Source organism: Kogia breviceps, chromosome 3 (genome assembly GCF_026419965.1).
Source record: "Kogia breviceps isolate mKogBre1 chromosome 3, mKogBre1 haplotype 1, whole genome shotgun sequence".
Lineage (NCBI taxonomy): Eukaryota > Metazoa > Chordata > Mammalia > Artiodactyla > Physeteridae > Kogia > Kogia breviceps.
The window spans coordinates 155,932,395-155,949,252 of record NC_081312.1 but is presented as its reverse complement, the minus strand read 5'-3'; the positions used below and the strand labels follow the sequence as shown (position 1 = coordinate 155,949,252).

Sequence of the window (16,858 nt, the reverse complement as noted above, 5' to 3'; positions counted from 1 at the left end):
ACAGGACACTTCGGTCTTATCCACGTGGAGACCTATATAGGCAATAAAATTCTTTGCTAAAATCAAGATACACCTCACCTAATGATGTTCTGAAAACAATTCTTTACTGAGTAGCCAGACTACAATAGTTTTTTTCTCTTTGTCTTTACCTGATCATAGTGAATATAAAATGCTATAGTAATGATTATACAAAATATCATCTTAGGTCAATGGTAATAGATAAGACAGTAAATTAATGTATCTGCTTTCAGCACTTTTGAGAAGTCAAAGGGGAAAAAAAAAAAGATTGTTTTGTCCCAGAAGAAACTTCAACTTATCCAGACAACCAAGAGATACCTGAAATCCCTGAGTGAGACCTGTATTCGTATCTTCAGGAAGCTTCAGGAAGCTCTAGGAAGCTCTGTGTGTGAGCACAACTGCTGGTTTTCCCCAGAACAGATGTAATTGTGGGGTTTTACTTACTCTCACCAATCACCCCCCTGACCTGTGGCATACTTTTTCACCTTGGGAAGGGGATGGGAATGAGAAAGGGGGTCCCCAGAGTTTGCATATCTTTCCTCTAGCTTTCTTTGCTATTGTGGATAGTAGGTTTGGGGACACCCAGTTCTAGACCAGGAGACTGACTCTCCAGAGAAGCGTGAGACAAGTTACAGAGCCAGTCAGAAACAGAGTCTGTACCTTGTAAAACTCCATGGGCTTCGTGCTGCTGCAGCCAGAGAGGATGGACTGCGTGGACCTGAACCAATTCCGGGTAATACTCAAGCCTGCAGGTCCCGGAGGATGCAGAAAACTTCTGTCGGAGATGTTGGCAGAGGGCCCTTCCGGGGACGTGCGCGCTGCTGGCGAGCGTCCCGCCTCACCTTGGCCGAGACGCCCCAGCAGAACAGCGCGGGGCGGGGTAGGGGGCGTGTCCCCTTCGCCAGCCTAGCCAGCGCGCAGGCGCAGCGGGCAGAAGGGGCGGGGGGAGGCCGCGGTGTTCTCTGGCCTCGGTACCGGGACCACCCCCGAGCGCGCGGCTGCGCGCTGAGCCTCCCGCCCTCCCGGAAGCGCAGCGTCCGGCTAGCGCCACGTCTGTCCCTGCGCCCTATCCCTGGTCCCCCAGCCACCGCCCCACCCGCGAGGAGCGCACGCCCGAGCCGCGGCCCACGGGACTGGAACGGTAGCATCATGGGCAGCGTGGCCTCGCGCTCCGCCTGCGCGCTGCCCCTGCTGCTGCTGTTCCTGCTCCAGGCGGAGCGGCCGGGGGGCGCGGAGTTCACCTTCGAGCTACCTGACAACGCCAAGCAGTGCTTCCACGAGGACGTGGAGCAGGGCGTGAAGTTCTCCCTGGACTACCAGGTGAGGCCCTGGCGCCCGGCAGCGCCTCCTCTCCCCCTTCCAGGTCTCCATTGGTCACTGGTGCGCCCCAGGCTGGAGTGGCTGGAATTAGCCAAAGAGGGTGAAGGGGGAGGGAATGACCGGAGAGCAGCTGACTTCCCCGCGAGGAAGTCAGAGCCCACTCGACACAGGCCCGACTAACCAGGGAGGGAGGGAGCGCCGCAGGTGCGCTACCTGGATGCGGATGCCCGGGCGGGCGGCGGGTCCTGCATCCTGGGGAGTTGTCCTCAGTGACCTGCAGGCCCCTTGACTCTAAGGAATGCCATGTCTAATTAGCTGGACACAGGCTCTCTACCAAGTTTTTTGGACCAGTTTTTCCCCGCCTGTACTGAAAAATGGGAGCGAGAGGAAATGGGTTCTTGGGTTTATTTTTCCCTCTCTCCAGTGTTTGAAGTCAAGTTGGGGTGAGCGCGGCAAGTGATGAGAAATGGCGCTTTGGAAGGGAAGTGTCAGCGCAGGCTTTGAGCCCTGGCAGTGTTCCCAAGAAGTGGTGTTGTGGCTACTGCCACATGGCTCCTGCACTCCTGGCTCCTTTGAGAGATCTCATGGAGCAGGGGAGCAGCTCTTGTTCAAGGGAGCAGGTCTTGAGTGAGAGATCTGCCCCTAAGCTTTAGTGAGCAGATCTAAGAGTAGGGAGCTGAGCGGGAATCATACCCAGACCCGTGACTGCTTGTGGACACATACTGACAGGCATTACAGAGATGAGTTGGCACGGGAAGCAGGAGTAGGGACAGGCCATATGGTGGGCCCCCTCTGACCAAAGCCACTAAAAGAGGCGTGTGCTTGGGGACAGCACTATGTGTGATGACCTCCGAGTCGCTGATGTGACCACTTTCACATGTCCGTGGACAGTGTGGAAATTGCAGCTGGGTTAACAGGGGTAACCTAGATACAGGCACCAAAACATGATCGTTGTGAGGATGGAGGGGCCTGAGAGGTCACCTGGTTCCTGCCAGGTCAGGAACCCCTGTTAGAGCAGGTTCAGCATAAGTTTACACACCTCCAGCATTAGGAAGCTCACTAATCACAAAGCGAATTCTTGCATCTGGACAAAAGGAAATTTTAACATTTGGAAACACATGGAGGCCATTGACTGTGTCCTTTTTTTTTCTTTTTGCGGTACGCGGGCCTCTTCGTGTTGTGGCCTCTCCCGTTGCGGGGCACAGGCTCTGGACGCGCAGGCTCAGCGGCCATGGCTCACGGGCGCAGCCTCTCCGCTGCATGTGGGATCTTCCCGGACCGGGGCACGAACCCGTGTGCCCTGCATCGGCAGGCGGACTCTCAACCACTGCGCCACCAGGGAAGCCCTGACTGTGTTCTTTGATGGACTTTAGTTATAGTCATTGACTCCCTCTGTGATTTTTGCCCTTTGCAGGTCTTATCTTTCCTGTGTTGACAAAGAGAGTTTGAACTAATGATTACCGAGGACTCTCCCACCTCTGGTAATCACTGATTCTGTGAAGGCTTCAGTCTATATTTGCTTTCCCCTTGCATTCCATCAGCAATAATATTAACGTTTACCAGACACGTTCAGCAGTTTACTTAACCTCGGAGCCTCAGTTACGTCTTCTGTAAAATGGGGAAGATTAGGCTCTTTGCACTCTTGCAGAGCAAAACTTTTGGAGTCAGGCAGACATGGATTCGAGTCTTAGCTCTGTCACTTTCAAGCGTCATGACCATGGCCAGTTAACTTCAACTCTCTCAGCCTCAGTGCCATCCTCTGTAAATTGGGGAGTGTCAGCCTTTAGACGGCTGTGAAGATTAAATGAAAAAAAAAATGTTTGTGACATGTAATCACAGTGCCTGGTCGGCCTTTGGTAAGTGGTGTTTGCCTCTCTGGTAACAGCAGACTGTGGGTGTCTTTTGTGGTTGTCAGGTCATCGCTGGAGGCCACTACGACGTTGACTGCTATGTGGAGGACCCCCTGGGGAACACCATCTACAGGGAAACCAAGAAGCAGTATGACAGCTTCATACACCAGGCTGAGGTCAAGGGCGTTTATCAGTTTTGCTTCAGTAATGAGTTTTCCACCTTCTCTCACAAGACCGTCTACTTTGACTTTCAAGTGGGCGACGAGCCCCCCATTCTCCCAGACATGGGGAACAGAGTCACGGCTCTCACCCAGGTGAGTGGACACTAACAGTGACAGGCTGAGATGAACCCCCTCCCCACCCAGCCTGCTCCTCTTCGTCTGTGCCCGTCTTGGCTGATGAGCAGTCACCAGCTATCCAGCTCCAGTCTGAAGTCTCAGTATTGACTCTGCCCCTCTGCTCACATCCAGTCCTACAAGAACCTATGTTCTCCTTTTGGTCTTCCTCTCCATTCTTTAACTGGATCCCTGCAATACTTCCCTCTGGTGTTCCTGCGTTCCCATTTAGTCTTTGACACAGCACCACTTTCAGAGTACACATAGCATATGCCTCTCTGCTGACATGATGTATCTACATGAGAAAGACCAGTCCTACTTTGTGTGGTATATATTAGTTAAGGTAACAACGGCTGGCTGCTATAACAAATAAACCCCAAATATCAATGGCTTAGCACAATGAAAGTTTTTTTTTTCCTCACTCAAATATAATCCAGAGAGTGGGGATAGGGGTGGAGGACTTTCCTCCATGGAGTGACTCAGCAAGCCAGGCTCCTTCTTTCTTGTCATCTTTCTGATGCCCCTTAGGGCTTCAGAGTCCTCTGTTTCTAGCCACCAAAAGAACGAGAGAATGATAAAGTCCCATCTGCTTCTTAAAAGCCCTGGCCCAGAAGTGACACCATCACACCCACTCATATCTCATTGTTGAGAAATAGTCCTGTGGATAGTCTGGATGAAACGAAGGCGGCAAATACAGTTCAGTTGGGCAGTCAGCTCCTAGCAATAAACTTCACAATCTGGAAGAGAAACGGTGACACTTTTGAAGGACAGATAGCCATCTCTGTCACCATGGCTGTCACAGTTAACTATAATCTGACCCCGGCCTCCTCCATCCGTCTTCCCTCCTGCTATTTAAGCTTCTCCCTCCCTCCCATATGCAGACTCTGAGGCTAGGACTCTGTATTACCCCTGAATCCCCAGCGCCCCAGTGCCTGGGGTGTGGCATAGTATAAGAGCTTACCAAATAGTTGTCAAATGACTGAGTGGCAGGTCCCAGGGAAACCTGCAAGACAGGAATGACCCTCTGTGGCTGCACCTGTTCCAGACCCAGAGCCAGAGCATCTGAGTCTCCAGCAATGCCAGATTACCTTCTGGGCTGCCCTCCAAGGTGACCACAGGCTCCATTCCTCTGTGGCTTTGACCGTGGGCTCATTCTCTGAGCAGTTGGAGGTTAGCACTGCACTGTCCAGTCAGTAACAGCTATCTACATATGGCTGTTGACATTTAATTAAAATTAAATTTAAAATTCCCTTCCTTGTTTGCTCTATACCAACATTTCTAATGCTCAGTAGTCACGAGTGGCTGGTGCCCATGCATGGAGAGTTCCACCGGACAGCAGTGCGTTTGAACTTAGTGGCGTGACTGCTGATAGGAGGTCCAGCCCAGGGTGTGTCTTATGTGTAAGATCTTTCATAACCTGTCCTCTCAGGAGGTCTGTTGGTCATTGATGAAATAGCTTCTGCTTTGAAGATTCTGTGAGTCTCCAGAAGCTGAGCTGAAGGATTTCTCTCTCTAAGCAGTGGAAAAGAAACCAGGAGAGAAAAGGCTTTGCAGATTAGCGCACTAGAGACGTTCTTTCCTGGAGCCTTAGAATTAGAGTTTGGTTTTGTTGCAGGAGGGAGTGATTGCGCTTCCCCTCTTCTGCATCTGGGAACCTCAGCGTTCTGCCCAGCCACAAAAGAGCTGTTTCTTTCTCCTTCTGTACCCCTGACCCCGCTGCCTGGTCTGTGCCTGTCTCAGACAGCTCCCGCTCGCCTGTGGTGCGCCCGAGCTCAGTCTGCACACTGTACCCGGCGGTGGGAGTATGAGGTCAGAGGGCGCTGTCCCAGCTGTCAGGAGCCCTGCGTGGAATGCGACCCTGTAAACCACGGAGCTCCGGGATGCTCTGATCAGAGCTGAGATTTAAGGGGGAGGGTTGTCAGGGGATGGACCAGTTGACTCTTCCAGGAGGGTCAGGGAAGTCTTCACAGGGAGAGTTTTAGCTTAAAGCGACACTCTGGGTGCTTGCCTAGGAGTGTGTCTGGCACGGGAGGAGGAAAGGCCTCCTGGGTGGGGAGAACAGCAGGTGCAGGTATTCAGGGTATCACTTGACGTTCCTCACCGGCCCTGATCTTATTTTGCTTGGCATGGATCCCCTTTCTTCCTGCAGCTGTCTCCTCTCTTCTCCTGAGGCCTCGTCTGGCTCAGTGCTGGGCCAGAGGCTGTGTGTTCTGGCACCAGTAGTAGGGTGAAAGAATAGGATCCAGAGTGACCGAGTCCCAGGCCAGGGCTCCAGGCCAGAGGGACTTGTCTTCGGCCTGAGTTCCAGCACGACCAGGCAGGCTCGTGGCAGAGGACATGGGCTAGGGACGCTGCTGAGGGAGGCCAAGCTTGAGGTGCCCTGGGCGTCCTGAGAGTCTGGGCAGATCCTAGCGGAGGCTGAAGGTTCCTGGCAGAGGTCCAAGGTCCGGGGCTGCCTCAGTGGTGGCCGAGGGAAGATTAAAGGTTTTCCTAACTCTACTCTGAGGCCAGCTCCTGCGACGCTGCCTTTGAGCTCTTGAAGAATTGAAAGAGCCAAGCGCGGACTTCCCCGGCAGTCCAGTGGTTAAGACTCCGCACTTCCATTGCAGGGGGTGCGAGTTCGATCCCTGGTTGGGGGAACTAAGATCTACCATGTGGTGTGCGGCCAAAAAATAAAATAAAGAGCCAAGTGCTTCTATCCGTGGAGGTCCTGATGAGGTGAGGCTGTAGGAATTTGCTGCTGGTTACAGAGTGAAGACCTGGGCATCAGCAGGTGATAGAGACGGGATGGGGTGTGGGCATGGGATGGAGGAAAGGGATGGTCCTGGGAGGGAGACAGGTCAGGGTGTCTCCAGAGACTACCTGTCATGATGGAGCGGTGTCCACAATCCCCGTGAGGCTCCCGGACACTGGGAGCCAGCCAGGGCTGGAGGTCTCTGCGCGATGAAGGTCGCACTGCAGGAGAGCTGGGGACCCATGGCCCTGGGAAAACAGGGCTCTTTGCAACAGAAGGGCCTCTGCTGGCTTCCTGCTGGGTAGGAAGCAGGCTGGCTGGGTTGCCTAACTGAAATTTTGTGGGAACAAGCTGAAGTGGTATCTTAGACTAACGCCAGCGGCAGATCCCAGTGGACGGGGAAGTAGCATGTTTTTACGGTAAGGGGATGCTTCCAGGTGTCTGTGAATCTTGGTGATGTGTGGCCCTGGGGTCTCCTGTGAGGCCCGTGCCAGGTTCTAAAGGTGTCTGCTGGTTTTAGATGCCAGGAAAGCCGTAGAGTACCACCTCCTGCTCTTGTTACCTCCTGAGAACTGGCTTCCTTCCCTGTCACTGATTGGATCTGAGGTTGTTCCTGTAAAGACCTCAGGCCCTCTTCCTAGAAGTGCAGTGCTGCTCTCTGGCTGGTGACATCTGATCCACGTCTTTGAAGTGATGCCTTACATGGCATATCTGATGTGTCCTTTGCCCGAGGTGTCGGCACCCGTTGTTTCTGTGTCCTCCTCCGTTCCTCCCCCCCCCGACCCCCCCCACTCCTTCTCCAGTGATTCTGGACCCTGGGAGGAGGCTGGAGGTACCAGCCTGTACTGCTGAACACCTGGGCTAGGGCTCAGGGGTCCCAGGAGCTCCCAGTTCAAGTGAGTGTAATGTGCATCTTGAGTTTCTGAATGAGCTTGTGATGGGAATAAACACGGAGGGTGGAATTCTAGCCTGGAAAACCAGTGAGCCCTTCCCTAGTGTTTAAAAACAAAGCCTCTGTGTATTTATCCATTCTAAACATGTGTGTATGTATGTCTATGTGTACACATGCAAGTACTTGCATATATACACACGGGCATGCACGTGCATGTATACACATGTATATGAGTATCTCTGTCCATCCCACTAATTTCAAGAACGATCCTCTCTACCTTGTTACCGAGTGCCCTAAATCGCTCCCAGATCCGCTCTTCTTCCCCCACTTGGTGACCTTCTTAATTGAGGGCCTCGTCTTTTCTTCCCAGCAGAATGGCAGCCACCAAAGTGGCTTCCCCACCACCAATCCCCCTCTGCATCATGGCTGGCAGGGAAGTTCTCTTAAAGTGGGATCCTGGCCTTGCCATTCTTTTGCTCGCAGAGCTTCGTGTTAAAGTCTTGACTCTCAAGGCCTTTCCCGTGAGCTTCCACCTACCCGTGACTTCCCACATATCCCTGATGTGATGCACATACTGGGCTCTGCATGTGCTCTTTGCCATGCTTTTCTTTCCTTTTTTTAAAAAATAAATTTATTTTATTTATTTATTTTTGGCTGCATTGGGTCTTTGTTGCTGCGCGCGGGCTTCCTCTAGTTGCGGCGAGCGGGGGCTACTCTTCCTTGCGGTGCACAGGCTTCTCATTGCAGTGGCTTCTCTTGTTGCGGAGCACAGGCTCTAGGCACACAGGCTTCAGTAGTTGTGGCATGCAGGCTCAGTAGTTGTGGCTCATGGGCTGTAGAGCGTAGGCTCAGTAGTTGTGGTGCACGGACCTAGTCGCTCCGCAGCGTGTGGGATCTTCCCCAACCAGGGCTCGAACCCGTGTCCGCTGCATTGGCAGGCAGATACTTAATCATTGCGCCACCAGGGAAGCCCTGCCATGCTTTTCCTACGTGGAATGCCTTCCCCTCATCCTCTGCCTGGTGACATGCTGCCCATCTGTCAAGGTTCAGTTTATCTCTTCCCTGTGTCAGGTACGCCTCCATCTCTGGCAGGATTAGCAGCTTTCTCTGAGGTGTTCCCATAGCTCCGCTCACCACTCTGTTGTTAGCTCTTTTGGCATTGCAGGAAGCTGATTACATTCTCTAAATTATGACCTTCTTGAGACCCAGGGCTGTGTCTGACTCTGATTTCATCTCTCAGTTCCCAGAGCCCAGCACAATGTCTGGAAGGCGAGTAGGCACTTAATAAATAAACATTTGAAAGAATGAATTAGTGTAGTTTGGGCTATCAGAGAAAACCGAGTATGATTTGGAATTCCTGGAGTGTCATTTTGAGAGGTGTCTCTCCTGAGTTCCCCAGCCCTACCTTCAATAACCGTGGTCTTCCGAAGATCACCGGGGTGCTATAAATATAGAACTAGTTGGACTTACCAAATCTTCCTGTGTCTTGGTCATAGGGAGTGACTGGAAGGGCACAGTAGGGAAGCGTCTAGAAATGCCATACCTTGGTTCCACTTTGACACAGGTTTGCGTAGGTAAGCCTGACTCCACTCTGTGACCGCTTTCCTAGTTCCTTCACAGTTTAGTCCCCTTCCTTCCTCTATGACAGTTGACATGCCTTTGTCAACTCTGGAAGCATTACCAGGAGAGTGAGGAGGAGCAAGCCTACAAATGCCACCATTGTCTCCAGTGCAGAGTACCCCGAGAGGTCTCCTCTGGTGGCTGGCATCTGAAGTCAGTTGTCACTTAGGAGTCCCCTTCGGAATCAACTTCTTGATTTCAGGAACCCTTCTCAGGATCATTTGTCCATTTCTCAACATCACACATCTGTAGGTACAGACATACCTTGTTCTACTGCACTTCACAGGTGCTGTATTTTTTACAATTGAAGGTTTTTGGCAACCCTGTGTTGTCAGGTGATGGTTAGCATTTTTTTAGCAATAAAAGTATTTTCGAATTAAGGTATGTACATTGATTTTTTTTGTTTTAGACATAATGCTATTACAGTCTGAATACACTACAGTATAGTGTAAACGTAACTTTTATATGCACTGGGAAACCAGAAAATCCCTGTGACTCACTTTATTGTGACATTTGCTTTATTGTGGTGGTCTGGAACCACACCCGCAGTATCTCCAGGGTATCCCTCTACACCCTACCTACCAAATGTGGGGAAGGTGAAGAAGCCCCATGCTAACTCCAGTCGCAAGAGAAGATCGTAATATAGCCCAAATAAGAGGGCACACAGGTGTCACTGAGAAAGCAGCATCAAGGTTCCCCTTGGGGGAAAAAGTGAAGCACAAACGACTTTGTTCTTTACAGTGGATTCTGCCCCTTGACCTGATGCCTAGTCGAGGTCCACTAATTCCATCTTGTACACAGTGACCTTGTCAATTTTCCCTCCACGTGACATTTCACCACCTCTTCCCTATAGATCAGAATGAGGGGGTCAGCCAACACGTGCAGAGGAAACCCACACCCCTAGGAGGTAGTCCAATTGTCGGACAGAAGACGCTGCCTTGTCAACACAGAGGCTAAAGGGGAGCTTTTCTCTTTCCTCATGTAGTCTAGTTTAGCTCCTAGAATGGCCCAGAGTCAAGAATATCTATGAAGCAAGTAAGGGCAACATCTGTTTTTGGTCATGGTCTCCCCTTTGCTGTCCAGAAACTGTTCAATTTGTGAGAGAAATGAGGGTTTCACGGGGGTCCATCAAGGTGGTGACACAATGGTTTTGTCCCTTCTGGCTTCTTAACATTGAGCTTTATAAGTAGTTCACCTTTGGAATTTGGGAAACAAACGTCTGTTGTATGCTTATGAACTTCCGTAGCACAAGAACTTATTGTTGGGATAGAATTTGCTGGGTTTTGGATAAAATGATTGCTTTAGAGGTTGCCTGTGAGTAAGAACACATGTTCTTTCACAGGCATAATATCTTTGTTTTCTATTGCTGAGTCAATAATTACTACTAATGGCTGAAAACAACAGCCATTTTGTATCTCATAGTTCTGTGGGCTCTAAGCTGGGCCCGCTTGGCTGGGTTCTCTGCTCAGGGTCTCAAGGCTGAAATCAGGTTGGGTTGGCCTCTTCTCTGGAGGCTCTGGGGAGGAATCTGCTCTCACACTCATTCAGGTGGTTGGCAGAATTTAGTTCCTTGCAGCTGTAGGACTGAGGTTCCCGTTTCCTTGTTGGCTGTTGTGCTGTCCACTCCTAGAGGCCTTTTCCTGGTCCTTGCATGTGACCTTCTCTATCTTAAGAGCCAGCAACGGTGCACTGAATTCTTTTGAATCCAGCCTCTCTGACTTTTCCTTCAGCCACCAGCTGGAGAAAGCTCCCTGCTCTGAAGGGCTCCTGTGATTCGGTCAGGCCCACTGGATGGTCTCCCTCTCTTAAGGTCAACTGTGACATATAACATAATCACAGGAGTGTCAGCTCATCATATTCACAGCTTCCTGGGATTGGAGCAGGGGACCTTGGATGGTCCACTCCTAGTGGGGATGGGACGTATTCAGAATTCGGCATGCTACACGTAATATTTTAGCAGGTAAAGGAAGTTGCGAAGTAGTATGCGTTATGTGTGAATATATGCATGTGTGTGTGCACATTCATGTGCACACGTCTGTCTTTGCACATGTTTGTGTGTGGGTCTATGTACATGAGAAATGTATGTCTTCATGTGTTTCTGTGTATACATAGAAGTGTAGGCAGAAAATTTAATAGAATGAACAGTAGATTCAGAGTCCAACACAATTGTGGTTTACTTCACACCCTGCCGTTCATTAGCTTTGTGACCTTGGGCAGGTCATGTAGCCTCTTTGAGCCTCAATTTCCTCATCAGTATATGCAGTAAGCAATCAGTCAATCCTCCTTAACATTGGGAGTAATGATCCCTGCCTGTCAGGGGTATGGTGAGTATTAAATAAGAACACAGGGCAGTATTTGAAAGCATAGGCTCAGGACTCAGACAGTTGAGTTTAAATCCTGACTCTGCCATCTACTAACTGTGTGACTCGGAACAAGTTACTTAACCTCTCTGAGCCTCAGTTAGGCTTATTATGAATACAACCGTGTCAAATCCTTAGCACAGACACATAGTTAGCTTTCAGTAGAAATTACCTAGGATGCTGAAGATCACATTTGCTGTGTGTGTGCTGGATCCTGTTCTTCTTTTCTGAGGGTTCACAATGACTGCTTTTCTCTTCCTGCCTAGATGGAGTCCGCCTGTGTGACCATCCATGAGGCTCTGAAGACGGTGATTGACTCTCAGACGCATTACCGGCTCCGGGAGGCCCAAGACAGGGCCCGGGCTGAAGACCTGAATAGCCGAGTCTCTTACTGGTCTGTTGGTGAGACGATCGCGCTGTTCGTGGTCAGCTTCAGCCAGGTGCTGCTGCTGAAAAGCTTCTTCACAGAAAAACGACCCATCAGCAGGATGGTCCACTCCTAGTTGGGGCGCTCTGCTCCCAGGCCCCTCACACCCCAGGACGGAGCAGCTCCCTTTGGTCACAGGCTTCTGGGGCTGGTGGGTGCGACCCAGGAGCTGCCTGGAGAAGAGCACAGGGTAACATGTTCTCACCTTGCCTTCTATTCAGATGCTTGGTCCTTGTACTCCAGCAGCCAAAGCTCACAGACTTCAGTAAGCGGAAGGCATCCAGCTGCATTATGTGTGCAACACTGAATGCAGAAAGGGTTCAATCAGGCTACGGATTGGCCAGTGTGGGAGGGCAGGCAGGCAACCATCCAATGGCCTGGTTCTTAGGAGGAACCCCAAGGGCCCAGGCCTCCAGGGGGCAGCTCAGGGCTCTCTTTTTGCTCTACGACGCATGGCCCATTTGGCTTGTGTGTCCTATCCCATGTGGAGGAGACAGGGCCCTGTCTGGCCTTTCCTCACATGGAGCTCTCTGTACCTGTAGAAACCAGGCCTTGAAGCGGCTTTGCAGAAATCCCCATCCCGGGTGAGCCATGGAATCAGCCATGCAAGCAAGAACAAAATGGTAGCTGGGTGCCTTGGTTGGCTGTGTATCTCCTAGGAGGCAGGACTCTGGCTAATAAAAACTGTGAGCACCATGGAGACTTGTGCCATTATTTCTTTGCTCTAAAGGAGCTCACGGCTTAATGGGGAGCATTGGTGTGCATATAAATAATTACAGCATAATAGAGCAAGTGATGTCTCAGAGATGTGTATGTGTAGACATTTGTGGAGGGAGTAGTAAATAACTCTCAGTTGAATGAAAACAGTGAAATAGGGAGTTGGTTATTTTGTGTTCTCAGACCCTAGTGCTTACGGTCAACAACTGAGTCATCATTTAATCCAAATACAGGGGCTAAGAATAGAAAACAGACTGAGCAATGATGAGTGGCTGTCCCAAGGCCATTTCCACAGCAGCTACAGTGGTCTCTTTAAAACTTAAGTCAGGGGCTTCCCTGGTGGCGCAGTGGTTGGGAGTCCGCCTGCCGATGCAGGGCACGCGGGTTCGTGCCCCGGTCCGGGAGGATCCCACGTGCTGCAGAGCGGGTGGGCCCGTGAGCCGTGGCCGCTGGGCCTGCGCGTCCGGAGCCTGTGCTTCGCGACGGGAGAGGCCACAGCAGTGAGAGGCCCGCATATCACAAAAAAAAAAAACAAAAAAAACACCTTAAGTCAGACCCTGTCACTCCTGCTCAAAACCTTCCCAAGGCTCTGCATGTCATTCACAGTTCATGAAAGTCCTCACCGTGGTCTCTGAAATCCTGCATCTGGCACCCCAGCCTCTGGCCCTGGAAATCCCCTACCCTACTCCCTCCACTCACTTATCCCATGTCATCCAGGTCCTGCTGTTCCTGTCACACCAGGCCATGCTTCTGCCCCAGGGCCTTTGCACAGGTTGTTTCCTCTGTTAGAACACCCTCTCCCTGATATCTGCATGACCTGCTCCATCATTTCCTCCTAACCAATGTCACCTTGTCAGTGAGGTCTCTCCTAACCACTCTGTTTAAGATGGCATCATTTCATCTGTCCCTGGCCCTCTGTGTCTCTGTCTCTGCTTTACTTCTCTATATGTCATCACCATTGACAGATATGTTTACTTGTTTGTTTATTGTCTAGATGTAAACTGCATGAAGTTAGGGACTTTGTTCACTGCTGTATTCTTAGTGTATAGAATAATGCCTGATATATACTAAGCGCTTAATAGATATTAGTTATTAGATGAACAGCCTTGCCCATTAGTAAGAAATTAATGCATACTGATCAAGTGTCTGTATAGTAGGTCTTGAGGGAAGATGATATGATGTCTGTCCTAAAAAAAACCTACCAAGAAATTGAAATCCTGAGCTGTCTAGCAAGTGTTAATAGTGCATTGTAGGGAACAAAATAAACAATCCCATGAGAAAGAAACTCCATAAGCCTTACTTAGCTTGATTGAAAGATAAATCCTACTTTTACCTGTTCATAGAGTTTTGATGGTATTTCTTCTCTCTTTAAGTACCAAGTATATATAAAATATTTCTTTTTTTTCTTTTCTTTTTTTTTTGCCATATGTGGACCTCTCACTGCTGCGCCTTCTCCCTCCGCGGAGCACAGGCTCTGGACGCGCAGGCCCAGTGGCCATGGCTCACGGGCCCAGCCGCTCTGCGGCATATGGGATCCTCCTGGACCAGGGCATGAACCCGTGTCCCTGCATCGGCAGGCGGACTCTCAACCACTGCGCCACCAGGGAGTCCCTAAAAGATTTTTTATGAAATTTGTTTGCAGTATAGTGAAAAACAAAACAGCACATCCTTATGTGCCACTACCTGGATTAGGCAATATAATGTGACTGTTTCCTCTTAGAAGCTGACATTCTGTGCTTGCCTCTACTGCATTTTGCCTTGGGGCTACCATGGCCCCCCTCCTTTGCCATGATTTGAGTGGCAGCAGCCAGGCCACAGGTGCCTGTGTAGGGCACGACCAGGGCAGAGCAAAGGCCCTGTCCCTGGGTGGTGAGCAGTGGTTGAACAGCTGCCCCAGGGCATCTACTCTTCCCTGTCCTCCCCTCCCTAAGATCCATGGCTGGTGGATTAAAAACTAAGGCCAGTCTCTCATCCCAAGGCTGTTCTTTCTGAGTGTTTAAAGTGAACATTAAGGGACTTCCCTGGTGGTCCAGTGGTAAAGAATCCACCTTCCAATGCAGGGGATGTCGGTTCAATCCCTGGTCGGGGAACTAAGATGCCACGTGCCGTGGGGCAACTGAGCCCGTGTGCCGCAACTGCTGAGCTCGCACGTCTCAATGAGAGAGCCCGCATGTACAAACTACAGAGCCCACGTGCTCTGGAGCCCATGCACCACAGCTAGAGAGAGAAAAAAACCCACATGCCACAACTTGAGAGGAGCCCACGCACCGCAACAAAGAGCCTGTGAGCCACAACTAAGACCCAATGCAGCCAAAAATAAAATAAAAATTAATTAACTAAAAATTATTTTAAAAATAAAGTGAACATTGAACAACAAGGCTGGCAAGTATTAGCAAATGAGGGTTACCCATTGTGATTCTCCATCCTGGGTCTCCCTCTCCCGCCACCTCATTAAATCCTCTGCAGAGACACCAGCTAGGTCCTAGACTTTAGCCCTTGTCAATACACATTCCCAGACCCCAGGGGAACATGAATACCCAGGCAGAAACAACCAGACTCCCAAAGATACCAAAAAGATACAACACCTTGACCACCATTCAAACATGTCATTTGAAGCAAAGTTGTTGGCACGTGTGGACCCCAATTTTTAAATAACAAAATAAATATACTCTAAATAAAATGTTAATGATATTTAGCTGTAGCAAGAAGTTGTAATAAAGAACCAGTGGAAATGTTACGGTTGAGGAATATAAAAGTAGAAATGAAGACTACTCCAGAGGAAATAAAAGCATGATGTAGAGCTGATCTGTATGAAAAACTGTCCTAGATGGCAGCAGGAAAAAAGGAGAAAATACTAAAAGAAAAAGAAAAGAAAACAAGCTAAGAGATAGGAAAGGTGAAAACAGAAGAGGTAAGAGATGGATAATAGGTGAACCTGAAGTAGAAAAAATGTATTTGAAGAAATGATAAAAATACATTTATTGGAATGAAAGAAAGGAAAGATCTCAGAGCAAAAGCCTCACAGAATGACAAACAGGGTTGAGGACTGACCAGGTGAATCCCCACATGGACACATAATGACATTTAAGAATACCAAAGGCAAAAAGAATTCCAAATGTCTCCAGAGAGAAAAACAAATCCTCTGTCAATCAGAATTAAATTAGATTTCTCAATAGCAACATTGCATGCAAGAAGAAAATGACGGCACATTTTTTAAATAGAAAAGGCAAGAATAAAATAACCCCGGAGTTTAGCCAAATTGTAAACATGAAAACCCACTGAGAAATTTCAGGCACGTAGGACCACAGCAGAGAAGAGAACTAAACCTCAGAGGCAGCTGTATAACATATGAGAGCTGATATTTATTGTCTAAAAGTCTTGGGCCAGAGTAAAGGAGGAAAGAAAATACATGCCAACCAAATACTGCCATTCTGAACAAGATCCAGAGAGTTTAAGATGCAGGCAGAGAGACTAAAGAGAATGAGGGTATACTAAAAGTTCTTGTCTTGTTTGGGAAAAGATACTGATATTGATGATTTTAAGAAATCAATAGAGGGCTTCTCTGGTGGTACAGTGGTTAAGAATCTGCCTGCCAATGCAGGGGACATGGGTTCGAGCCCTGGTCTGGGAAGATCCCATATGCTGCGGAGCAACTAAGCCCATGTACCACAACTACTGAGCCTGCGCTCTAGAGCCCGTGAGCCACAACTACTGAGCCCACCTGCCGCAACGACTGAAGCCTGTGCACCTAGAGCCTGTTCTCCGCAACAAGAGAAGCCACCACAATGAGAAGCCTATGCACCACAACAAAGAGTAGCCCCCGCTCGCCACAACTAGAGAAAGCCCGCATGCAGTGATGAAGACCCAACACAGCCAAAAATAAAATATGTAAAAAATAAAGAAATTTTTAAAAGATAAAATGGAAAAAAAAGAGCTGGAAGTTATCAGGGAAAGACCGAGAGACCTGTATAACAAAGGATATCTGTCATGCAGATAATTGGCATCCTTGAAGAAGAAAGTAGAACCACCACAACAAATCTAAAGACATAAAAAAAGAAAGCTTTAAAAAAATAATAGAAGACCCCAATCCTTGGTTTAAAAGGGTACCTTGCATTTTAGGAAAAATTGAAGCAGAATGATCAACACAGACATATCCTAGTGAAGTTACTGAGCTTCTAAAAAAGATAAGGAAACTAACATCTATGTTACATTAAAAACAAAGACAAAAAGTGCAAGCAATCGACAAGAGGAAATCATGTGCTCTCCAACTTTTCTATGACATTTACTGTGAGACAGATGTCAAAATAGCGTCTACAAGGAATTTAGGTAGAGTGTAGACCAAAGAAGATTATAAACTGCTAGCTTGTCATTCATGTACAAAGGCAGCAGGTGACCATTCTAAAGCTGGAAGGAACTCGGGGGACAGAGCACTTGTGAACCATTATTGAATAAGCTACCTTCTGAAAAGCTCTAGAGAACCAGGAAGGAAAGAAGCCATCATAGAAAGGGCAGATGGTCAGGAAGTGTTTCATCCATTAACATAGACCCCTGAGATGAGACAACTATGGAAAATCTAGTTAGAATA

General features: G+C 49.1%; 1 protein-coding gene across 1 annotated transcript; it reads left to right on the top strand.

Annotated features, from left to right (window-relative positions):
- The first annotated feature begins 780 nt into the window (after nt 1-780).
- Nucleotides 781-12,256, top strand: TMED3 (transmembrane p24 trafficking protein 3). Its single transcript, XM_059057048.2, has 3 exons — nt 781-1,338; nt 3,254-3,502; nt 11,396-12,256. Exons 1-3 carry the CDS (start codon nt 781-783, stop codon nt 11,630-11,632), a joined length of 1,044 nt encoding a protein of 347 aa, XP_058913031.1. The 3' UTR covers nt 11,633-12,256.
- Nucleotides 12,257-16,858: the final 4,602 nt, after the last annotated feature.

Coding starts and splice junctions, on each gene's coding strand:
- TMED3 (XM_059057048.2), top strand. CDS start 781: ATGCAGAAAACTTCTGTCGGAGATGTTGGCAGAGGGCCCTTCCGGGGA. Junction 1,339..3,253: donor AGTTCTCCCTGGACTACCAG/GTGAGGCCCTGG, acceptor TGTGGTTGTCAG/GTCATCGCTGGAGGCCACTA. Junction 3,503..11,395: donor GAGTCACGGCTCTCACCCAG/GTGAGTGGACAC, acceptor CTTCCTGCCTAG/ATGGAGTCCGCCTGTGTGAC.